Genomic DNA, 27,008 nt, shown 5'->3' with positions numbered 1-27,008 from the left:
GGTTTGTAAACAGGCTTAATTCTAACCAGAGCCTGAACAAAAGCTTGAACATCTGGCACAGCGGCCAGCTTTTTGTGAAGTAACACAGACAAGGCAGAAATCTGTCCCTTCAGGGAACTTGCAGATAAACCTTTTTCCAATCCTTCTTGAAGGAAGGATAGAATCCTAGGAATCTTAACCTTGTCCCAAGGGAATCCTTTAGATTCACACCAACAGATATATTTTTTCCAAATTTTGTGGTAAATCTTTCTAGTTACAGGCTTTCTGGCCTGAACAAGAGTATCGATAACAGGATCTGAGAACCCTCGCTTCGATAAGATCAAGCGTTCAATCTCCAAGCAGTCAGCTGGAGTGAAACCAGATTCGGATGTTCGAACGGACCCTGAACAAGAAGGTCTCGTCTCAAAGGTAGCTTCCAAGGTGGAGCCGATGACATATTCACCAGATCTGCATACCAAGTCCTGCGTGGCCACGCAGGAGCTATCAAGATCACCGACGCCCTCTCCTGATTGATCCTGGCTACCAGCCTGGGGATGAGAGGAAACGGCGGGAACACATAAGCTAGTTTGAAGGTCCAAGGTGCTACTAGTGCATCCACTAGAGCCGCCTTGGGATCCCTGGATCTGGACCCGTAGCAAGGAACTTTGAAGTTCTGACGAGAGGCCATCAGATCCATGTCTGGAATGCCCCACAGCTGAGTGACTTGGGCAAAGATTTCCGGATGGAGTTCCCACTCCCCCGGATGCAATGTCTGACGACTCAGAAAATCCGCTTCCCAATTTTCCACTCCTGGGATGTGGATAGCAGACAGGTGGCAGGAGTGAAACTCCGCCCATAGAATGATTTTGGTCACTTCTTCCATCGCCAGGGAACTCCTTGTTCCCCCCTGATGGTTGATGTACGCAACAGTTGTCATGTTGTCTGATTGAAACCGTATGAACTTGGCCCTCGCTAGCTGAGGCCAAGCCTTGAGAGCATTGAATATCGCTCTCAGTTCCAGAATATTTATCGGTAGAAGAGATTCTTCCCGAGACCAAAGACCCTGAGCTTTCAGGGATCCCCAGACCGCGCCCCAGCCCATCAGACTGGCGTCGGTCGTGACAATGACCCACTCTGGTCTGCGGAATGTCATCCCTCGTGACAGGTTGTCCAGGGACAGCCACCAACGGAGTGAGTCTCTGGTCCTCTGATTTACTTGTATCTTCGGAGACAAGTCTGTATAGTCCCCATTCCACTGACTGAGCATGCACAGTTGTAATGGTCTTAGATGAATGCGTGCAAAAGGAACTATGTCCATTGCCGCTACCATCAACCCGATCACTTCCATGCACTGAGCTATGGAAGGAAGAGGAACGGAATGAAGTATCCGACAAGAGTCTAGAAGTTTTGTTTTTCTGGCCTCTGTCAGAAAAATCCTCATTTCTAAGGAGTCTATTATGGTTCCCAAGAAGGGAACCCTTGTTGACGGAGATAGAGAACTCTTTTCCACGTTCACTTTCCATCCGTGAGATCTGAGAAAGGCCAGGACAATGTCCGTGTGACGCTTGAATCAGGACAATGTCCGACGCTTGAATCAGAATGTCGTCCAAGTAAGGTACTACAGCAATGCCCCTTGGTCTTAGCACAGCTAGAAGGGACCCTAGTACCTTTGTGAAAATCCTTGGAGCAGTGGCTAATCCGAAAGGAAGCGCCACGAACTGGTAATGTTTGTCCAGGAATGCGAACCTCAGGAACCGATGATGTTCCTTGTGGATAGGAATATGTAGATACGCATCCTTTAAATCCACCGTGGTCATGAATTGACCTTCCTGGATGGAAGGAAGAATTGTTCGAATGGTTTCCATCTTGAACGATGGAACCTTGAGAAACTTGTTTAAGATCTTGAGATCTAAGATTGGTCTGAACGTTCCCTCTTTCTTGGGAACTATAAACAGATTGGAGTAGAACCCCATCCCTTGTTCTCTTAATGGAACAGGATGAATCACTCCCATTTTTAACAGGTCTTCTACACAATGTAAGAATGCCTGTCTTTTTATGTGGTCTGAAGACAACTGAGACCTGTGGAACCTCCCCCTTGGGGGAAGTCCCTTGAATTCCAGAAGATAACCTTGGGAGACTATTTCTAGCGCCCAAGGATCCAGAACATATCTTGCCCAAGCCTGAGCGAAGAGAGAGAGTCTGCCCCCCACCAGATCCGGTCCCGGATCGGGGGCCAACATTTCATGCTGTCTTGGTAGCAGTGGCAGGTTTCTTGGCCTGCTTTCCCTTGTTCCAGCCTTGCATTGGTCTCCAAGCTGGCTTGGCTTGAGAAGAATTACCCTCTTGCTTAGAGTACGTAGCACCTTGGGCTGGTCCGTTTCTACGAAAGGGACGAAAATTAGGTTTATTTTTTGCCTTGAAAGGCCGATCCTGAGGAAGGGCGTGGCCCTTACCCCCAGTGATATCAGAGATAATCTCTTTCAAGTCAGGGCCAAACAGCGTTTTCCCCTTGAAAGGAATGTTAAGTAGCTTGTTCTTGGAAGACGCATCAGCCGACCAAGATTTCAACCAAAGCGCTCTGCGCGCCACAATAGCAAACCCAGAATTCTTAGCCGCTAACCTAGCCAATTGCAAAGTGGCGTCTAGGGTGAAAGAATTAGCCAATTTGAGAGCATTGATTCTGTCCATAATCTCCTCAAAAGGAGGAGAATCACTATCGACCGCCTTTATCAGCTCATCGAACCAGAAACATGCGGCTGTAGCGACAGGGACAATGCATGAAATTGGTTGTAGAAGGTAACCCTGCTGAACAAACATCTTTTTAAGCAAACCTTCTAATTTTTTATCCATAGGATCTTTGAAAGCACAACTATCCTCTATGGGTATAGTGGTGCGTTTGTTTAAAGTGGAAACCGCTCCCTCGACCTTGGGGACTGTCTGCCATAAGTCCTTTCTGGGGTCGACCATAGGAAACAATTTTTTAAATATGGGGGGAGGGACGAAAGGAATACCGGGCCTTTCCCATTCTTTATTAACAATGTCCGCCACCCGCTTGGGTATAGGAAAAGCTTCTGGGAGCCCCGGCACCTCTAGGAACTTGTCCATTTTACATAGTTTCTCTGGGATGACCAACTTGTCACAATCATCCAGAGTGGATAATACCTCCTTAAGCAGAATGCGGAGATGTTCCAACTTAAATTTAAATGCAATCACATCAGGTTCAGCTTGTTGAGAAATGTTCCCTGAATCAGTAATTTCTCCCTCAGACAAAACCTCCCTGGCCCCATCAGACTGGGTTAGGGGCCCTTCAGAAATATTATTATCAGCGTCGTCATGCTCTTCAGTATCTAAAACAGAGCAGTCGCGCTTACGCTGATAAGTGTTCATTTTGGCTAAAATGTTTTTGACAGAATTATCCATTACAGCCGTTAATTGTTGCATAGTAAGGAGTATTGGCGCGCTAGATGTACTAGGGGCCTCCTGAGTGGGCAAGACTCGTGTAGACGAAGGAGGGAATGATGCAGTACCATGCTTACTCCCCTCACTTGAGGAATCATCTTGGGCATCATTGTCATTGTCACATAAATCACATTTATTTAAATGAATAGGAATTCTGGCTTCCCCACATTCAGAACACAGTCTATCTGGTAGTTCAGACATGTTAAACAGGCATAAACTTGATAACAAAGTACAAAAAACGTTTTAAAATAAAACCGTTACTGTCACTTTAAATTTTAAACTGAACACACTTTATTACTGCAATTGCGAAAAAACATGAAGGAATTGTTCAAAATTCACCAAACTTTCACCACAGTGTCTTAAAGCCTTAAAAGTATTGCACACCAAATTTGGAAGCTTTAACCCTTAAAATAACGGAACCGGAGCCGTTTTGAACTTTAACCCCTTTACAGTCCCTGGTATCTGCTTTGCTGAGACCCAACCAAGCCCCAAGGGGAATACGATACCAAATGACGCCTTCAGAAAGTATTTTCTAAGTATCAGAGCTCCTCTCACATGCGACTGCATGCCATGCCTCTCAAAAACAAGTGCGCAACACCGGCGCGAAAATGAGGCTCTGCCTATGCTTTGGGAAAGCCCCTAAAGAATAAGGTGTCTAAAACAGTGCCTGCCGATATTATTATATCAAAATACCCAGATAAAATGATTCCTCAAGGCTAAATATGTGTTAATAATCAATCGATTTAGCCCAGAAAAAGTCTACAGTCTTAATAAGCCCTTTTTGAAGCCCTTATTTACGATCGTAATAAACATGGCTTACCGGATCCCATAGGGAAAATGACAGCTTCCAGCATTACATCGTCTTGTTAGAATGTGTCATACCTCAAGCAGCAAGAGACTGCTCACTGTTCCCCCAACTGAAGTTAATTGCTCTCAACAGTCCTGTGTGGAACAGCCATGGATTTTAGTGACGGTTGCTAAAATCATTTTCCTCATACAAACAGAAATCTTCATCTCTTTTCTGTTTCTGAGTAAATAGTACATACCAGCACTATTTCAAAATAACAAACTCTTGATTGAATAATAAAAACTACAGTTAAACACTAAAAAACTCTAAGCCATCTCCGTGGAGATGTTGCCTGTACAACGGCAAAGAGAATGACTGGGGTAGGCGGAGCCTAGGAGGGATCATGTGACCAGCTTTGCTGGGCTCTTTGCCATTTCCTGTTGGGGAAGAGAATATCCCACAAGTAAGGATGACGCCGTGGACCGGACACACCTATGTTGGAGAAAAAAGTTTAAATAAACTTCCAAAACATGATTCCTATACTGAAACTGTTTAGACTGCAAAGGGAAATACACATAGACCTGACTCATGGCAACTATAAGTAAAATACATATATTTAAAACTTTATATTAATACATAAAGCGCCAGACCATAGCTGAAAGTGTCTTAAATAATGAAGCATACTTACCGAAAGACATGCATCCATATATAGCAGATAGCCAAACCAGTACTGAAAACGATCAGCAGAGGTAATGGTATATAAGAGTATATCGTCGATCTGAAAAGGGAGGTAGGAGATGAATCCCTACAACCGATAACAGAGAACCCTTGAAAAGATTTCCCGTGAGAGAAACCATAGAATCAATAGGCGATACTCTCTTCACATCCCTCTGACAAACACTGTACTCTGAGAGAAATTGGGCTTCAGAATGATTAGAAGCGCTTATCATAGAAGAAATCATAATAATCAAGCACAAACCTACTTCACCACCTCCATAGGAGGCAAAGTTTGTAAAACTGAGTTGTGGGTGTGGTGGGAGGTGTATTTATAGGCATTTGAGGTTTGGGAAACTTTGCCCCCTCCTGGGTAGGAATGTATATCCCATACGTCACTAGCTCATGGACTCTTGCCAATTATATGAAAGAAATAATGGTGGCCACACAAAATATTACAACTTTGGGCCCAATTTCGACATTTCCACTTAGAGGTGTACTCACTTTTGTTGCCAACGGTTTAGACATTAATGGCTGTTTGTTGAGTTATTTTGAGGGGACAGCAAATTTACACTGTTATACAGGTTGTACACTCACTACTTTACATTGTAGCAAAGTGTAATTTCTTCAGTGTTGTCACATGAAAAGGTATAACAAAATATTTACAAAAATGTGAGGGGTGTACTCACTTTTGTGAGATACTGTATATATTAACAAAAAAACATTATATATATATATATATATGTGTGTGTGTGTGTGTGTGTTTAAGAATAAAACAGAATTTATGCTTACCTGATAAATTACTTTCTCCAACGGTGTGTCCGGTCCACGGCGTCATCCTTACTTGTGGGATATTCTCTTCCCCAACAGGAAATGGCAAAGAGCCCAGCAAAGCTGGTCACATGATCCCTCCTAGGCTCCGCCTACCCCAGTCATTCGACCGACGTAAAGGAGGAATATGCATAGGAGAAATCATATGATACCGTGGTGACTGTAGTTAGAGAAAATAAATAATCAGACCTGATTAAAAAAACCAGGGCGGGCCGTGGACCGGACACACCGTTGGAGAAAGTAATTTATCAGGTAAGCATAAATTCTGTTTTCTCCAACATAGGTGTGTCCGGTCCACGGCGTCATCCTTACTTGTGGGAACCAATACCAAAGCTTTAGGACACGGATGATGGGAGGGAGCAAATCAGGTCACCTAGATGGAAGGCACCACGGCTTGCAAAACCTTTCTCCCAAAAATAGCCTCAGAAGAAGCAAAAGTATCAAATTTGTAAAATTTGGTAAAAGTGTGCAGTGAAGACCAAGTCGCTGCCTTACACATCTGATCAACAGAAGCCTCGTTCTTGAAGGCCCATGTGGAAGCCACAGCCCTAGTGGAGTGAGCTGTGATTCTTTCAGGAGGCTGCCGTCCGGCAGTCTCATAAGCCAATCGGATAATGCTTTTAAGCCAAAAAGAAAGAGAGGTAGAAGTTGCCTTTTGACCTCTCCTTTTACCAGAATAAACAACAAACAAGGAAGATGTTTGTCTGAAATCTTTAGTGGCCTCTAAATAGAATTTTAGAGCACGGACCACGTCCAAATTGTGTAACAAACGTTCCTTCTTTGAAACTGGATTCGGACACAAAGAAGGTACAACTATCTCCTGGTTAATATTCTTGTTGGAAACAACTTTCGGAAGAAAACCAGGCTTAGTACGCAAAACCACCTTATCTGCATGGAACACCAGATAGGGCGGAGAACACTGCAGAGCAGATAACTCAGAAACTCTTCTAGCAGAAGAAATTGCAACCAAAAACAAAACTTTCTAAGATAATAACTTAATATCTACGGAATGTAAGGGTTCAAACGGAACCCCTTGAAGAACTGAAAGAACTAGATTAAGACTCCAGGGAGGAGTCAAAGGTCTGTAAACAGGCTTGATTCTAACCAGAGCCTGAACAAACGCTTGAACGTCTGGCACAGCTGCCAGCCTTTTGTGAAGTAAAACAGATAATGCAGAGATCTGTCCCTTCAGAGAACTTGCAGATAATCCTTTCACCAAACCTTCTTGTAGAAAGGATAGAATCTTAGGAATTTTTATCTTGTTCCAGGGGAATCCTTTAGATTCACACCAACAGATATATTTTTTCCATATCTTATGGTAAATTTTTCTAGTTACAGGCTTTCTAGCCTGAATCAGAGTATCTATTACAGAATCCGAAAACCCACGCTTTGATAAAATCAAGCGTTCAATCTCCAAGCAGTCAGTTGGAGGGAAATCAGATTCGGATGTTCGAATGGACCTTGAACAAGAAGGTCCTGTCTCAAAGGTAGCTTCCATGGTGGAGCCGATGACATATTCACCAGGTCTGCATACCAAGTCCTGCGTGGCCACGCAGGAGCTATCAAGATCACCGAAGCCCTCTCCTGATTGATCCTGGCTACCAGCCTGGGAATGAGAGGAAATGGTGGGAATACATAAGCTAGGTTGAAGGTCCAAGGTGCTACTAGTGCATCTACTAGAGTCGCCTTGGGATCCCTGGATCTGGACCCGTAACAAGGAACCTTGAAGTTCTGACGAGAGGCCATCAGATCCATGTCTGGAATGCCCCATAATCGCGTTATTTGGGCAAAGATTTCCGGATGGAGTTCCCACTCCCCCGGATGGAAAGCCTGACGACTCAGAAAATCCGCTTCCCAATTTTCCACTCCTGGGATGTGGATTGCAGACAAGTGGCAGGAGTGATTCTCCGCCCATTGAATTATTTTGGTTACTTCCTCCATCGCCAGGGAACTCCTTGTTCCCCCTTGATGGTTGATATATGCAACAGTCGTCATGTTGTCTGATTGAAACCTTATGAATTTGGCCTTTGCTAGTTGAGGCCAAGCTTTGAGAGCATTGAATATCGCTCGCAGTTCCAGAATGTTTATCGGGAGAAGAGATTCTTCCCGGGACCATAGCCCCTGAGCTTTCAGGGGTTCCCAGACCGCGCCCCAGCCCACCAGACTGGCGTTGGTCGTGACAATGACCCACTCTGGTCTGCGGAAGCTCATTCCCTGTGACAGGTTGTCCAGGTTCAGCCACCAACGGAGTGAATCTCTGGTTCTTTGATCTACTTGGATCGTCGGAGACAAGTCTGTATAATCCCCATTCCACTGTCTGAGCATGCACAGTTGTAATGGTCTTAGATGAATTCGTGCAAAAGGAACTATGTCCATTGCCGCAACCATCAAACCTATTACTTCCATGCACTGCGCTATGGAAGGAAGAAGAACAGAATGAAGTACTTGACAAGAGCTTAGAAGTTTTGATTTTCTGGCCTCTGTCAGAAAAATCTTCATTTCTAAGGAGTCTATTATTGTTCCCAAGAAGGGAACTCTTGTTGACGGGGACAGAGAACTTTTTTCTATGTTCACTTTCCACCCGTGAGATCTGAGAAAGGCTAGGACAATGTCCGTATGAGCCTTTACTTTTGACAGAGACGACGCTTGAATCAGTATGTCGTCCAAGTAAGGTACTACTGCAATGCCCCTTGGTCTTAGCACCGCTAGAAGGGACCCTAGTACCTTTGTGAAAATCCTTGGAGCAGTGGCTAATCCGAATGGAAGTGCCACAAACTGGTAATGCTTGTCCAGAAAGGCGAACCTTAGGAACCGATGATGTTCCTTGTGGATAGGAATATGTAGATACGCATCCTTTAAATCCACCGTGGTCATGAATTGACCTTCCTGGATGGTAGGAAGAATTGTTCGAATGGTTTCCATCTTGAACGATGGAACCCTGAGAAATTTGTTTAGAATCTTGAGATCTAAAATTGGTCTGAATGTTCCTTCTTTTTTGGGAACTATGAACAGATTGGAGTAAAACCCCATCCCTTGTTCTCCTAATGGAACAGGATGAATCACTCCCATTCTTAACAGGTCTTCTACACAATGTAAGAATGCCTGTCTTTTTATTTGGTTTGAAGACAATTGAGACCTGTGGAACCTCCCCCTTGGGGGTAGTTCCTTGAATTCCAGGAGATAACCTTGAGAAACTATTTCTAGCGCCCAAGGATCCTGAACATCTCTTGCCCAAGCCTGAGCAAAGAGAGAGAGAGTCTGCCCCCCACCAGATCCGGTCCCGGATCGGGGGCCAACACTTCATGCTGTTTTAGTAGCAGTGGCAGGTTTCTTGGCCTGCTTACCCTTGTTCCAGCCTTGCATCGGTCTCCAGGCTGGTTTGGTTTGAGAACTATTACCCTCTTGCTTAGAGGGTGTAGAATTTGAGGCTGGTCCGTTTCTGCGAAAGGGACGAAAATTTGGCTTATTTTTAGCCTTAAAAGACCTATCCTGAGGAAGGGCGTGGCCCTTTCCCCCAGTGATGTCTGAAATAATCTCTTTCAAGTCAGGGCCAAATAGCGTTTTACCTTTGAAAGGGATGTTAAGCAACTTGTTCTTGGAGGACACATCCGCTGACCAAGACTTTAGCCAAAGCGCTCTGCGCGCCACAATTGCAAAACCTGAATTTTTCGCCGCTAATCTAGCTAATTGCAAAGTGGCGTCTAAGATAAAAGAGTTAGCCAATTTAAGTGCTTGAACTCTGTCCATAACCTCCTCATATGAAGAGTCTTTATTGAGCGACTTTTCTAGTTCATCGAACCAGAAACACGCTGCTGTAGTGACAGGAACAATGCATGAAATTGGTTGTAGAAGGTAACCTTGCTGAACAAACATCTTTTTAAGCAAACCCTCTAATTTTTTATCCATAGGATCTTTGAAAGCACAACTATCTTCTATAGGGATAGTAGTGCGTTTGTTTAGAGTAGAAACCGCCCCCTCGACCTTGGGGACTGTCTGCCATAAGTCCTTTCTGGGGTCGACCATAGGAAATAACTTTTTAAATATAGGGGGAGGAACAAAAGGTATGCCGGGCCTTTCCCATTCCTTATTTACAATGTCCGCCACCCGCTTGGGTATAGGAAAAGCATCGGGGGGCACCGGGACCTCTAGGAACTTGTCCATCTTACATAATTTTTCTGGAATGACCAAATTGTCACAATCATCCAGAGTAGATAACACCTCCTTAAGCAGAGCGTGGAGATGTTCCAATTTAAATTTAAAAATAATAACATCAGGTTCAGCTTGTTGAGAAATTTTTCCTGAATCTGAAATTTCTCCCTCAGACAAAACCTCCCTGCTGGCCCCTTCAGATTGGCGTGAGGGTACGTCAGAACCATTATCATCAGCGTCCTCATGCTCTTCAGTATCTAAAACAGAGCAATCGCGCTTTCTCTGATAAGTAGGCATTTTGGACAAAATGTTTTTAATAGAATTATCCATTACAGCCGTTAATTGTTGCATAGTAAGAAGGATTGGCGCACTAGATGTACTAAAGGCCTCTTGTGTGGGCAAGACTGGTGTAGACACAGAAGGGGATGATGCAGTACCATGCTTACTCCCCTCGCTTGAGGAATCATTTTGGGCAATATCATTATCAGTGGCATCATTGTCCCTACTTTGTCTGGACACTAAGTCACATTCATCACATATATTTAAATGGGGAGGAACCTTGGCTTCCAAACATACAGAACATCGTCTATCTGATGGTTCAGACATGTTAGCAGGCATAAACTTGATAATAAAGCACAAAAAACGTTTTAAAATAAAACCGTTACTGTCACTTTAAATTTTAAACTGAACACACTTTATTACTGAATATGTGAAAAAGTATGAAGGAATTGTTCAAAATTCACCAAAATTTCACCACAGTGTCTTAAAGCATTAAAAGTATTGCACACCAAATTTGAAAGCTTTAACTCTTAAAATAACGGAACCGGAGCCGTTTTTACATTTAACCCCTATACAGTCCCTGGTATCTGCTTTGCTGAGACCCAACCAAGCCCAGAGGGGAATACGATACCAAATGACGCCTTCAATAAGCTTTTTCAGTGGTTCTTAGCTCCTCACACATGCATCTGCATGCCTTGCTTTCCAAAAACAACTGCGCATTAGTGGCGCGAAAATGAGGCTCTGCCTATGACTAGAAAAGGCCCCCAGTGAAAAAGGTGTCCAATACAGTGCCTGCCGTTTTTTTAATACATCCCCAAGATTAAAAGAACTATTTATAGTTAACATCCATTAAATATACTTATAAAGTAATCGTTTTAGCCCAGAAAAATGTCTACCAGTCTTTAAAGCCCTTGTGAAGCCCTTTATTCTTATACTAAACTAAGAAAATGGCTTACCGGTTCCCATAGGGAAAATGACAGCTTCCAGCATTACCAAGTCTTGTTAGAAATGTGTCATACCTCCAGCAGCAAAAGTCTGCTCACTGTTTCCCCCAACTGAAGTTAATTCATCTCAACAGTCCTGTGTGGAAACAGCCATCGATTTTAGTAACGGTTGCTAAAATCATTTTCCTCTTACAAACAGAAATCTTCATCTCTTTTCTGTTTCAGAGTAAATAGTACATACCAGCACTATTTTAAAATAACAAACTCTTGATTGAAGAATAAAACTACATTTAAACACCAAAAAAACTCTTAGCCATCTCCGTGGAGATGTTGCCTGTGCAACGGCAAAGAGAATGACTGGGGTAGGCGGAGCCTAGGAGGGATCATGTGACCAGCTTTGCTGGGCTCTTTGCCATTTCCTGTTGGGGAAGAGAATATCCCACAAGTAAGGATGACGCCGTGGACCGGACACACCTATGTTGGAGAAATAGAACATATTCTGTTATGTGAAGACCATTTGAATGCAAAACATTAATATTTCATGTCAGGTTAGTGCAGCTGAGAAAACGCAACCGGGTTTGCACTTTTTGGGGTGTTTTTTCCACTGAACTCTATGGGGGAATACATTAACAAGGTCAAGTTTTTTTTTGAAGTTTGTCTTTTGCCCGCATTGGTTTAGTGCTCATGCAAAAAATGCGCTACATGACGCACGCAAAAAGCTTACTTCTAGGAGACTCAATGCACAACCGATAAACAGCGCTCCATTTGTAATCTAGCCCTAAGTTGTGTGAGTTCTGCATATTAGCCAGTGAACATCCCACAGACCAGTATCATACAAATGGGCATTTTCTGATGATACTTGGGTAGGTCACATTTTAATATCTAATATAAAATATAACCCTTAGACCTCCATAATTTGTATGCATAAAAATCCTCAAAAATATAACCTTCTTTTGTCTACTGTGAGAAATTATTTTCATTTACCTGGCAGTAAATTGGAATGGTTGCGTTCAGAGTTTTTGACCTTTTCTCCTCTTTCTTCAGTTTCATATGCAGAGCCTGAAAGAAACAATTAAAATTAATGTCAGGACATATACATGTCTTTAATAATATAATTTAAAAAAAACATAATTTATGTAAGAACTTACCTGATAAATTCATTTCTTTCATATTAGCAAGAGTCCATGAGCTAGTGACGTATGGGATATACATTCCTACCAGGAGGGGCAAAGTTTCCCAAACCTCAAAATGCCTATAAATACACCCCTCACCACACCCACAAATCAGTTTAACGAATAGCCAAGAAGTGGGGTGATAAGAAAAAAGTGCGAAAGCATAAAAAATAAGGAATTGGAATAATTGTGCTTTATACAAAAAAATCATAACCACCACAAAAAAGGGCGGGCCTCATGGACTCTTGCTAATATGAAAGAAATGAATTTATCAGGTAAGTTCTTACATAAATTATGTTTTCTTTCATGTAATTAGCAAGAGTCCATGAGCTAGTGACGTATGGGATAATGACTACCCAAGATGTGGATCTTTCCACGCAAGAGTCACTAGAGAGGGAGGGATAAAATAAAGACAGCCAATTCCGCTGAAAAATAATCCACACCCAAAATAAAGTTTAAATTTTATAATGAAAAAAACTGAAATTATAAGCAGAAGATTCAAACTGAAACAGCTGCCTGAAGTACTTTTCTACCAAAAACAGCTTCAGAAGAAGAAAACACATCAAAATGGTAGAATTTAGTAAAAGTATGCAAAGAAGACCAAGTTGCTGCTTTGCAAATCTGATCAACCGAAGCTTCATTCCTAAACGCCCAGGAAGTAGAAACTGAAAGAGTAGAATGAGCTGTAATCCTTTGAGGCGGAGATTTACCAGACTCGACATAAGCATGAAGAATTAAAGATTTCAACCAAGATGCCAAAGAAATGGCAGAGGCCTTCTGACCTTTCCTAGAACCGGAAAAGATAACAAATAGACTAGAAGTCTTTCGGAAATTCTTAGTAGCTTCAACATAATATTTCAAAGCTCTAACTACATCCAAAGAATGCAATGATTTCTCCTTAGAATTCTTAGGATTAGGACATAATGAAGGAACCACAATTTCTCTACTAATGTTGTTGGAATTCACAACCTTAGGTAAAAATTTAAAAGAAGTTCGCAACACCGCCTTATCCTGGTGAAAAATCAGAAAAGGAGACTCACAAGAAAGAGCAGATAATTCAGAAACTCTTCTGGCAGAAGAGATGGCCAAAAGGAACAAAACTTTTCAAGAAAGTAATTTAATGTCCAATGAATGCATGGGTTCAAACGGAGGAGCTTGAAGAGCCCCCAGTACCAAATTCAAACTCCAAGGAGGAGAAATTGACTTAATGACAGGTTTTATACGAACCAAAGCTTGTACAAAACAATGAATATCAGGAAGATTAGCAATCTTTCTGTGAAAAAGAACAGAAAGAGCAGAGATTTGTCCTTTCAAGGAACTTGCAGACAAACCTTTATCCAAACCATCCTGAAGAAACTGTAAAATTCTCGGAATTCCAAAAGAATGCCAGGAAAAATGATGAGAAAGACACCAAGAAATATAAGTCTTCCAGACTCTATAATATATCTCCCTAGATACAGATTTACGAGCCTGTAACATAGTATTAATCACAGAGTCAGAGAAACCTCTTTGACTAAGAATCAAGCGTTCAATCTCCATACCTTTAAATTTAAGGATTTGAGATCCTGATGGAAAAAAGGACCTTGCGACAGAAGGTCTGGTCTTAACGGAAGAGTCCACGGTTGGCAAGAGGCCATCCGGACAAGATCCGCATACCAAAACCTGTGAGGCCATGCTGGAGCTACCAGCAGAACAAACGAGCATTCCTTCAGAATCTTGGAGATTACTCTTGGAAGAAGAACTAGAGGCGGAAAGATATAGGCAGGATGATACTTCCAAGGAAGTGACAATGCATCCACTGCTTCCGCTTGAGGATCCCTGGATCTGGACAGATACCTGGGAAGTTTCTTGTTTAGATGAGAGGCCATCAGATCTATTTCTGGAAGTCCCCACATTTGAACAATCTGAAGAAATACCTCTGGGTGAAGAGACCATTCGCCCGGATGTAACGTTTGGCGACTGAGATAATCCGCTTCCCAATTGTCTATACCTGGGATATGAACTGCAGAAACTAGACAGGAGCTGGATTCCGCCCATACCAGAATTCGAGATACTTCTTTCATAGCCAGAGGACTGTGAGTCCCTCCTTGATGATTGATGTATGCCACAGTTGTGACATTGTCTGTCTGAAAACAAATGAACGATTCTCTCTTTAGAAGAGGCCAAGACTGAAGAGCTCTGAAAATTGCACGGAGTTCCAAAATATTGATCAGTAATCTCACCTCCTGAGATTCCCAAACCCCTTGTGCTGTCAGAGACCCCCACACAGCTCCCCAACCTGTAAGACTTGCATCTGTTGAAATTACAGTCCAGGACGGAAGAACAAAAGAAGCCCCCTGAACTAAACGATGGTGATCTGTCCACCATGTCAGAGAGTGTCGTACAATCGGTTTTAAAGATATTAATTGAGATATCTTTGTGTAATCCCTGCACCACTGGTTCAGCATACAGAGCTGAAGAGGTCGCATGTGAAAACGAGCAAAGGGGATCGCGTCCGATGCAGCAGTCATAAGACCTAGAATTTCCATGCATAAGGCTACCGAAGGAAATGATTGTGACTGAAGGTTTCGACAAGCTGATATAAATTTTAGACGTCTCTTGTATGTCAAAGATAGAGTCATGGACACTGAATCTATCTGGAAACCTAAAAAGGTTACCCTTGTCTGAGGAATCAATGAACTTTTTGGTAAATTGATCCTCCAACCATGATCTTGAAGAAACAACACAAGTCGATTCGTATGAGATTCTGCTAAATGTGAAGACTGAGCAAGTACCAAGATATCGTCCAAATAAGGAAATACCACAATACCCTGTTCTCTGATTACAGACAGAAGGGCACCGAGAACCTTTGTAAAAATTCTTGGAGCTGTTGCTAGGCCAAACGGCAGAGCCACAAACTGGTAATGCTTGTCTAGGAAAGAGAATCTCAGAAACTGATAGTGATCTGGATGAATCGGAATATGCAGATATGCATCCTGTAAATCTATTGTAGACATATAATGCCCTTGCTGAACAAAAGGCAGGATAGTCCTTACAGTTACCATTTTGAATGTTGGTATCCTTACATAACGATTCAATATTTTTAGATCCAGAACTGGTCTGAAGGAATTCTCCTTCTTTGGTACAATGAAGAGATTTGAATAAAACCCCAGCCCCGGTTCCAGAACTGGAACTGGCATAATTACTCCAGCCAACTCTAGATCTGAAACACATTTCAGAAATGCTTGAGCCTTCGCTGGATTTACTGGGACACGGGAAAGAAAAAATCTCTTTGCAGGAGGCCTTATCTTGAAGCCAATTCTGTACCCTTCTGAAACAATGTTCTGAATCCAAAGATTGTGAACGGAATTGATCCAAATTTCTTTGAAAAAACGTAATCTGCCCCCTACCAGCTGAGCTGGAATGAGGGCCGCACCTTCATGTGGACTTAGGAGCTGGCTTTGATTTTCTAAAAGGCTTGGATTTATTCCAGACTGGAGATGGTTTCCAAACTGATACTGCTCCTGAGGATGAAGGATCAGGCTTTTGTTCCTTGTTGTGATGAAAGGAACGAAAACGATTATTAGACCTAAATTTACCTTTAGATTTTTTATCCTGTGGTAAAAAAGTTCCTTTCCCTCCAGTAACAGTTGAGATAATAGAATCCAACTGAGAACCAAATAATTTATTACCCTGGAAAGAAAGGGAAAGCAGAGTAGACTTAGAAGACATATCAGCATTCCAAGTTTTAAGCCATAAAGCTCTTCTAGCTAAAATAGCTAGAGACATATACCTGACATCAACTCTAATGATATCAAAGATGGCATCACAAATAAAATTATTAGCATGTTGAAGAAGAATAATAATGCTATGAGAATTATGATCTGTTACTTGTTGCGCTAAAGCTTCTAACCAAAAAGTTGAAGCTGCAGCAACATCCGCTAAAGATATAGCAGGTCTAAGAAGATTACCTGAACACAAGTAAGCTTTTCTTAGAAAGGATTCAATTTTCCTATCTAAAGGATCCTTAAAGGAAGTACCATCTGCCGTAGGAATAGTAGTACGCTTAGCAAGAGTAGAGATAGCCCCATCAACCTTAGGGATTTTGTCCCAAAACTCTAATCTGTCAGATGGCACAGGATATAATTGCTTAAAACGTTTAGAAGGAGTAAATGAATTACCCAAATTATTCCATTCCCTGGAAATTACTTCAGAAATAGCACCAGGGACAGGAAAAACTTCTGGAATAACTACAGGAGATTTAAAAACCTTATCTAAACGTTTAGATTTAGTATCAAGAGGACCAGAATCCTCAATTTCTAATGCAATTAGGACTTCTTTAAGTAAAGAACGAATAAATTCCATTTTAAATAAATATGAAGATTTATCAGCATCAACCTCTGAGACAGAATCCTCTGAACCAGAAGAACTATTATCAGAATCAGAATGATGATGTTCATTTAAAAATTCATCTGAAAAATGAGAAGTTTTAAAAGACTTTTTACGTTTACTAGAAGGAGGAATAACAGACATAGCCTTCTTAATGGATTTAGAAACAAAATCTCTTATGTTATCAGGAACACTCTGAGTATTAGATGTTGACGGAACAGCAACAGGTAATGTAACTTTACTAAAGGAAATATTATCTACATTCAATACAAACAACAGCTGGAGGAACAGCTACCAAAAGTTTACAGCAGATACACTTAGCTTTGGTAGCTCCAGCACCAGGCAGCGATTTTCCAGAAGTATCTTCTGACTCAGTTTCAACGTGGGACATCTTGCAATATGTAATAGAAAAAACAACATATAAAGCAAAATTGATCAAATTCCTTAAATGACAGTTTCAGGAATGGGAAGAAAATGCCAGTGAACAAGCTTCTAGCAACCAGAAGCAATACATAATGAGACTTAAATAATGTGGAGACAATAGTGACGCCCATATTTTTTTAGCGCCAAAAAAGACGCCCACATTATTTGGCGCCTAAATGCTTTTGGCACCAAAAATGACGCCACATCCGGAACGCCGACACTTTTGGCGCAAAAGAACGTCAAAAATGACGCAACTTCCGGCGACACGTATGACGCCGGAAACAGAATTTTTTTTTGCGCCAAAAAAGTCAGCGCAAAGAATGACGCAATAAAATGAAGCATTTTCAGCCCCTGCGAGCCTAACAGCCCACAGGGAAAAAGTCAAATTTTAAGGTAAGAAAAAAATTGATTTATTCCAATGAATTATCCCAAATATGAAACTGACTGTCTGAAAATAAGGAATGTTGAACATCCTGAGTCAAGGCAAATAAATGTTTGAATACATATATTTAGAACTTTATAAAAAAGTGCCCAACCATAGCTTAGAGTGTCACAGAAAATAAGACTTACTTACCCCAGGACACTCATCTACATGTTGTAGAAAGCCAAACCAGTACTGAAACGAAAATCAGCAGAGGTAATGGTATATATATATAAGAGTATATCGTCGATCTGAAAAGGGAGGTAAGAGATGAATCTCTACGACCGATAACAGAGAACCTATGAAATAGACCCCGTAGAAGGAGATCATTGAATTCAAATAGGCAATACTCTCCTCACATCCCTCTGACATTCACTGCACGCTGAGAGGAAAACCGGGCTCCAACCTGCTGCGGAGCGCATATCAACGTAGAATCTAGCACAAACTTACTTCACCACCTCCATAGGAGGCAAAGTTTGTAAAACTGATTTGTGGGTGTGATGAGGGGTGTATTTATAGGCATTTTGAGGTTTGGGAAACTTTGCCCCTCCTGGTAGGAATGTATATCCCATACGTCACTAGCTCATGGACTCTTGCTAATTACATGAAAGAAATAATAATGTAATAATGGTAGCAGATATAAACTCTAGAATAAACTAAGAGCAAATCAGGGGGGAGCTTATAATGCAAATTTATTGGATCCCCATAGATTCAGAATATTATACTCAAGGCATCAAATTAAATAAACTAAAAAAAAGCACCACATGGCATATAAAGCAATGAATGCCCCTAGCTTCCCATTTCACTTTAAGTAGAGTACTCTCAAATGGTAGGACACTAACCCAATGGTGTTTACTTGTCTGCCAGAACAACTTGTAACCTGACCATACAATTCAAACACAAATATGATTCAATGTCACATAAAGATATTAAAACAATTTTAAGAAGCAAAGTGGCAACCCCATATTTGTGCATTTAATAATTTACCACATACAACAAATCTCTGAGCTAAAACTCATCTCTATATTCAGCGCATAATAAAATCTCTGAACTCCAGGTGAGCAACAAGGACTTAATGCGGAACTCATCTCTATATTCAGCGCATAATAAAATCTCTGAACTCCAGGTGAGCAACAAGGACTTGATGCGGGGATATCTTAATGCACTGTGAAAAAATGCTGTAAAGTAAGAATGATTTAAATATTAGAAATTTTAGTAGATTATTTATATTATATATATATTATATATTATATTATATTTATATTTAATTTATAAATGAACAAAATGCAAAATGAGAGAACAGAAGAAGAATCTAAATCAAATCAAGATTATATTGGCCCACATCCACTTTCAAATAAACAAAACCTTTTTAAATGCTGCAAAAATTGCCTGCTAAAAATAACTATGCTTTTATGTTAAAATTGTTATCCTTAGTCACACAATATGGTCATATTCTGCTCACCAATTTACAAGGTGTCCTAATGTTGCCTGGTCCTAACACTATAATACTCCATGGCTAATTCTATTATAAAGAGAAAAAACAGGAATGATTCAGCCCATAAAGGAAAAGTATTGTGAAGCATAATTCATTACTCCGAAGTCTAGTGGTAGAGTGCTTTACACCACTCCAGCCGACGCTTGGCATTGTGTACAGCTGCTTGGCCATTGAAACCCATTTCATGAAGCTCCCGATGCACAGTTCCTGTGCTGATGTTGCTTCCTGATGCAGTTTGGAACTCTGTTGTGAGTGATGCAACAGATAATAGGCTATTTGTATTCTACGTACTTCAGCTCTATGGCACTGCTCTGTGAGTTTGTGGGGTGTACCACTTCATGGTGGTTTAACTATATTTCTCTAGATTCACCCAATTTTGTAAGTTCTTTTCAAACTATAAAGATTACCAGTAGTATTTGTGGTGACATTTTATCACTGGAATATTCACTTAGCTGTTATTGGGATCCCTTCCCCCAGGTACACCTTTCTCTCTGAACTATAGACACTCCCATTGGTCTTTTTGAGTGGCATTTGATAAGCCACTCCCTTTTGAATTGGGTTATAAAATATTGTAACACCAGAGCCTCTGCCTTTCTTTTGTATCCTGGGCATGCTGTAAAGATGGATGATGTTGGACACAGAGAATCTGGCTAAGTATTTCTGGGATAATATTCTGTGTAGCACAATTGGGGTTAGTTTAGAAAAGTTGCCCTGTATCTTAAAATGTGGACTGTATCTGTAAAATAGATTGATATATATATATATCTGTAAATATTTATCTTATTATTAACATATATTGATTCCTAAATAAACTGTTTGACAAATAATGGAGGACCCTCATAGAGTTTATTTCACAATGTATCTGTGTTGGTTTTAGTGGTACCACCATAGAGATTTAGTATATTATATTTAGTAGAAAGTAGAGATATTTTAAATTAATAGATAACCACATTTTGGCGGCCATGAAGTTGTAGACGAATCCATATGCCATTTAGTTTTGCAGGAATCAAATGAATGTTGATTTATTTTAAATTTAACTGCAGTAAATGTAGATTTGATGTTTTATAGCAAAGTTTTGTATGTATAACTTTATTTAAAAAAGCGCAAATAGGGGTTGGTTTCAAAGGCTTGTTGTATGTTTTCAAGAAAAGCATGGCTTTAAAAAAAAACTGTATTTCTGGTCTGTATAAATTTGCATTTGCATAGGGGAAGGCCTGTTTTGTAGCCTGCTAAATCTTAAATAACCCCCACAGTGTCTCTTTGTGTTGAAAAGAGATTTTTTTTTTTTTTTTTTTTTTTTAAAAAAAGCATGTGATAAGAGGCAACCCTAAAAGGCTTAGAAATCAGCATATGAGCCTACCTATGTTTGGCTTCAACTTAGAATACCAAGAGAAAAAAGCAAGTTTGATGATGGAAGTAAATTGTGAAGTTGATTATACTAGACTGTCCCTTTAACTCTTGTATTTTTCTTGTTTTTGGAAACTGGATACTTTTATTGTTGAGCCAGTTTTCTAATGAATTTTAGAGACATGTGTTGTGTTGGTCCAATCTAAATGTTTTTTACAAACAAAAGCTTTACAGTACTATGTAATAGCTGCCAACAGTAAGGTTTTTTTTATTTATTTCTTTTTACAAAGGATTCATTTCTGTGAATGTGTTACACCCAGAGCTGTAGCTTGCCCTATACATAAATTTAATTCTGAATTGTATGGGAAATTGTGTAGAATTTAAAGTTAAGAAATTACAGTTTAATTAAGCTTTGTTTTGGGTAACAAAGTTAAAAATTTGCATTTCCTGTGTTTGGAGCAGAACCTGGAACCAAAACTACAGTTGAAATTAGCATTTAGAAGTTCTATAGAATCTTCCTGTACTTAAAATATTTTTATAATTTTTTTTCCTCAATTTGGGAAAATATCAGTAAAAAGGATTCCTTGCTTTGCTTTGTTCATTTATTTTATTTAGGTTAGTATTATTGATGGTTCACACCTTTTAAAAGAGAACAATATTTAATTTTTTAATTTTGTTCTGCTTAATTTCTGTTTAGTTTCATTGCCCTATAGAGATTATAATTCCTTGCATTTGGGGCAGTTAAAATAGTCTGGCAAACTATGCTGTGAGAGACACACAATAGTCTGTTCCCCAGATTTAAAATAAAGAATAATCAGCAGTGGTTAGAAAAACTAAATTTAACTATATTACCACCTCTGCTGGAATGCTGACCTGCTTATAACAGATCTAATTCCTACCCTTCTACATGGCTTAACTGCTATGTCCTTTGTTGTGTAAAATTAGCATCTCAATGGTATCTTGTACATCCTGTGTTAACATTTAAAAAAAAAAAAAAACTACTATGCTGTGAGAGACACACTATTCTAGTATATAATATATATAGAATTTTTTTTTTTATTATTATTTTAGTTCTAACGGCTATCTGTTAAAAATGTCTGGAAAAAACTATATTTCACAGGAAATCTGTGATTACTTTAACAATTACATTCATAAATATAATGGTCCATTCCTCATCCCAGAAGCTAAAAACAACAAGTGTGAAAGTGTTTTAGATATACTAACACAGGTATTAACTCTTAAAAAGATGAATAATAATAAAAGAAAATGTATGATAGTGCAGGCAGTGATTTAAACTATAAAGAGATTAACGGACATTATTGGAGAACTTACAGAGCAAAATAAAGACCTTAAATTAAAGTTAGATAACACACAGACTGACAGAGATTGTATTAAGTTTTCTGCTTTAACTAACACCATACAGATCAGTAAATTACAACGAAAATTAAAATTAACAGAACACATCAGTAACGAATACTCAAACAAAATTACTGAGTTACAGATGAAAATTGAACAAAAAGAAAAAATAATTAGTGATATTTCTGGGAACAATGCAGATAGTGATAACTTACTGCCACAAAGGAAAGAGCCAAAACAATTAGTAAAACAAGATAAAATGCAAATGGGCCTCACTAAAAACCCAAGTTCTGTTCCAATTGCCCCTGTCATAATTTCTGAGAATTTTAACAACCTGAAAGTTCCTACAGGTTTTTCAAATCAGACTAGGCCAATGACTGTAGCAGATAAAGACATTTTTAAGAAATGGTGGGGCACAATCCCCACAAACAGCTTTAATAACTTTTCACATTGGTTTCACAAGGGAACTGAAAAAGCCATAAAATTAGGTATGAGCATGCCGGAATGGACCGAATTGCTTCAAGATGCCATGGGCCCCTATGCCAACAGGTTATTAGGATTTAATTCAAGTATATGTGATCAGGCTGGCAGGATAGCTAAAACCTTTTTCAATTTTACTAGTCTAGAGAAAGAGATTAGTGAAATTACCATGAGACCACTAGATGGGCCATTTGAAGTAGCAAAAAGAGTTTTATTTTGGTGTGTGCTGCGCCAGCCACAGACCCAAATGGTCTGGGGGTCACCAGCTCACATACAGAGGGTACTTGAAGCTCTCCCCAGAAAATGTCAGGAGTTTGTAAAGCTGTATGATCCAAACTCCACAAACCTACATATGGTGCTCACTAGAGCTGAGAAGTGGTGGAATTATCACCCATACACCATTAAGGCAAATTCTGCAGTGAAGCAGTCAATGGAGAATAATCTGAATATTCACAGGCAGGAATCAGAGAGGGGTAATAGAAGGAATGTTTGTGGATATCAGAATAGTAGAGCATCAAATACAGGAAGCTGGAGAGACAGGAATTTAAATGGCGATATTAACAGAGGAGAAAATTGGAGGCTGAGGTCAAATGAGATAAACAATAAGGCCAACTTAAGTTATTGGGAACTCAAACAAAAAAACAGGAGAATGAGAGATCAAATTGGGTTTCTAAAGAAGCAACTGACAGAGCTGGAGGGCTCAAATTAAATCATTCATTTTTTTTATAAGCATATTTGTTTGCAGTACATTTGTATCGTGTAATGTGTACTTTAGTTTTAAGTTCAATTAATAATTTTAAGTGTTTTTCATTATTAAGTTTTAAATGCCAATATTAAGAATGTATAGTTAATTGATGCATTCTCTTTCTAAAAAAACAATAACAGATACCTCCATTGTTATTAGTTTTGGGAGGCCACATGTAATACCATTTCTATGTAAACTGTCTGAAGTCTTATCTTGCAGGAAGAAAACCAATGAAGATAGAAGGCTTCTCACCTTTCCTTCCAGTTTTTCCCCAATAACACACATTATAGATTGTTGTTTTTCAGGTGTCTTCAGGACTGATCTTACCATGAATCTATGATGGTGGCGTTGGACAAATTAAATAAGTATAATGTATCACAATGGAGATGTAAATAAAATAATATATATATATAGCATAAAGGGGTAAATAATCATATAAATCAAGCAACATAAGTTAAGTAAGGGTGCGAGTGGGATGATGCAATAACAGAGGCACTTTCCAACTTAAAGTTAATAACTGTGAATGTGGTTTCTACTGCAGATGGAGTGTTGTAGTGTGAAGTAAATATATGCCTGGTTTTAATCTTTTTTTCATTCCTTTGAGGGTCTTGGAAAAAAACAAAATGGTTCAAAGAGAGAGATTTGGTAAAGCAAAAGCAAGGACCAGATGCCAAAAGCAAGGCCAAAAGATGACAACAAAGAACTTCAGTGAACCATTATAACTTTTGTTTTACAGGCACAATTCACACTTTCTTAATAAAGATTTTACTACACACATACCCATCTAGTGTACCCACACTCACACACTCATATATGAACTTTTCCCAATATTTAAGACCATTGTATAAATGTTGCTAATGGGGTTTAGCATAGGATTTTGTGTTTCTATGTATAATTTTAAATTAATTTTTCTAATGAATTGTATAAAGTTAGATTAGGAATTGACAGTCCTAGGAAAGTACAGAAGAGCTCATATCGCCGAGGGAATTATTCCGAAGGGATGGTGGGAGAATTTCTCCTGTAAGGTTTTCGCTCCCACTGTGTTCTTCTGTACTAGTGGGGATAACCAGAAAACGGGGCAACATAGGAGAAGAAAAAGTGAGGGAATGTGGTGACATTTTATCACTGGAATATTCACTTAGCTGTTATTGGGATCCCTTCCCCCAGGTACACCTTTCTCTCTGAACTATAGACACTCCCATTGGTCTTTTTGAGTGGCATTTGATAAGCCACTCCCTTTTGAATTGGGTTATAAAATATTGTAACACCAGAGCCTCTGCCTTTCTTTTGTATCCTGGGCATGCTGTAAAGATGGATGATGTTGGACACAGAGAATCTGGCTAAGTATTTCTGGGATAATATTCTGTGTAGCACAATTGGGGTTAGTTTAGAAAAGTTGCCCTGTATCTTAAAATGTGGACTGTATCTGTAAAATAGATTGATATATATATATATCTGTAAATATTTATCTTATTATTAACATATATTGATTCCTAAATAAACTGTTTGACAAATAATGGAGGACCCTCATAGAGTTTATTTCACAATGTATCTGTGTTGGTTTTAGTGGTACCACCATAGAGATTTAGTATATTATATTTAGTAGAAAGTAGAGATATTTTAAATTAATAGATAAACACAGTATTCTGATATACCTAATTAAACTCCATAGCAGTTGTACTGCCTTTTGTAGATATCCATACCAAATTTGTTCCTCATTCTAAATATGTTGGGTATCAGTATGCAGAATGGCATTTTAAATTGAGAAAACAATCCAATACATGTGCATTAATCTTTGCAAAACTGTTAGACATATTTCAATTTTGTTTTGCAAACATCTAGTTAAGATGGTGCTTTTTCCAAAACTTCTTTATTGTTTACAAATGTTTCCTTTTAATATACAGAGAGAAAAAAACAAAAATTATGCTTACCTGATAAATTATTTTCTTTTGGGATGATAATAGTCTATATGGCTCTATAACATGTGGGAAAAAGTTCCTGACACTAGGAGGAGGCCAAGAACCGACACAAGCTCTTTAATCCCTCCAACCTCCCATCTCTCCTCAGTTTAATGCAAAGTCGAGCAGAGAATAGGAATCAAATAGGTTGGAAAGACAAAAGCAGGGTCTATAAAGGTGAAATTAGAACTGACACTGAAAATAGAAAAGGGCAGGGCCTATGGACTATCATCATCCTGAAAGAAAATAATTTATCAGGTAAGATTTATTTCATAAAATGAACAGCAGTTCTTTTTTATCAGAAACTGCGGCCTAAAGGACTTTACTGCCAAAAGCTGCTTGTAAAGAAGCAAAAATATCAGTCAGAAGAAAATTAGAAAAAGTATATAGAGAAGACCAAGTTGCAGCTTTGCAAATCTGCACCTAAGATACTTAAAGGGACACTGAGCCCACATTTTTTCTTTCTTGGTTCAGATAGAGCATGCAATTTTAAGCAACTTTCTAATTTACTCCTATTATCAAATTCTCTTCATTCTCTTGGTATGTTTATTTGAAAAGTAAGAATGTAAGTTTAGATGCCCACACATTTTTGGTGAACTACCTGGGTTGTCCTTGCTGATTGGACAGCACCAATAAACAAGTGCTGCCCATTGGTCTGAACCAAACATTTGCTGGCTCCTTAGCTTAGATGCCTTTTTTTCAATTAAAGATAGCAAGAGAACAAAGAAAAAATAATAATAGGAGTAAATTAGAAAGTTGCTTAAAATTGCATGCTCTGGTTGCTCAACTCGCACCTTCAGCCCTATACTCACTGGCGGTGGTTTTTTCGCGCCTCTCCCCAAGCTTTGGGGAAGTTTTTCTTGGGCAGTTATGGAAGACCTACTCGGGAACCTTATTCAGTGTTTTCCAGCTCACTGATTTTTTGCCTAACTATTGCTACCTGGATTTGCCTCTCTGCCTGTAGCTGTCCGCTCTACTTGGTTCAAATTTGCCATACCCACATTACCTGTGCCCCAGCCCTAGGACACTTATCTATCTCTCTCTCCGAGCCGTGCTAAGTTCCCTGGTGCTAACTCTCCCCCCCCTTCCCTGTGTGTGCTGCCCCCACCAGATTAAATTGAAAGACCGAACTGCGCTTCTTTACTGCAGAGGAGGTACCTGTCGTTTCACCGTTTGGTGTTCACCTTCCTCCCTCCCCCACCGGTGCTGCGTGGGAGGGAGCCGAGCCGAGGTCTTGATCTGGGGGCCAGGTCTTGAGGTTGTTCCTCGTCCTGCCGCCTGGTATAGCGCTGCTCTCTCCCCTCCCACCGGTGCTGCGTGAGGGGAGCTGAGTGAGGTCATCATCCGAAGACGCGGAGCGTGAGTTCCGGTGGCGGTTCCTACTCGCATCAGGCTGCATTGCAGTGTTCTGGGGAACGACGACGGGGTGCTGGACAGTCTAGGAAGGGGTGAGTCTCCTGTTGTTATCCTCTATTTTCGTTAAACTCTTTGGTAGCACCAGCCGGTAGCCTTTGAGGAGGATTATTAGAAGGAGAGTGGAGAAAACTCTGAGGGGGAAAACTGGCTTCAAAGGGCTGGAGGCAGACGCCTGAGGAGAGCTAACTGGATATGACTTTGTCAGAATAAATTCATATAACTTTTGTTCCTGGACATGGACAGTGAATATATCTCTACCCGTTGTTTGTAGCATAAAGAAATCTTATTTACATGACGGGTTAATAACATCTGGAAAAAGAGTAAAATATCATCTACAGGACTTTTTTGGTTACTACATTCAAACTTAGGAGCCTTGGTTAAAACTGCTTATCTGTGTCTTCTTGCTATAGTGATATTATTCCTAGCTGATTATATAGTATTTTATATTGTTATACTTTCAGCTGATTTACTGATACTACTAATGTATATACTTTGACCCTGCAAAAGGAAAAAGATTTTTTTTTTATCTTTTTTTGTTTTTTCTTTTTCCCTTACAGTAATTAAGGTATAACTGGGTCCAGGTGTCCTAGCAGCGACTATAGATCCCAGGTCATTATATTAAGGTTGTGCCTTATGTGGTACAAGACCTTCTAGCTCAATTATTGAAAGTTAGACAACTTCCTGG

The 27,008-nt window shown here is 39.8% G+C and overlaps 1 protein-coding gene across 1 annotated transcript in view; it reads right to left on the bottom strand.

Annotated features, from left to right (window-relative positions):
- C6H12orf4 (chromosome 6 C12orf4 homolog) overlaps positions 1-27,008 on the bottom strand; it is a 279,225-nt gene that overhangs the window by 106,050 nt on the left and 146,167 nt on the right. Inside the window, exon 10 of the mRNA XM_053718742.1 lies at positions 12,127-12,201. Coding sequence (XP_053574717.1) covers positions 12,127-12,201 — 75 coding nt within the window. The remainder of the gene's footprint in view (positions 1-12,126; positions 12,202-27,008) is intronic.

This window comes from Bombina bombina, chromosome 6 (assembly GCF_027579735.1).
Source record: "Bombina bombina isolate aBomBom1 chromosome 6, aBomBom1.pri, whole genome shotgun sequence".
NCBI classification, from domain to species: Eukaryota; Metazoa; Chordata; class Amphibia; order Anura; family Bombinatoridae; genus Bombina; species Bombina bombina.
This window is presented reverse-complemented; position numbering and strand designations above follow the sequence as displayed.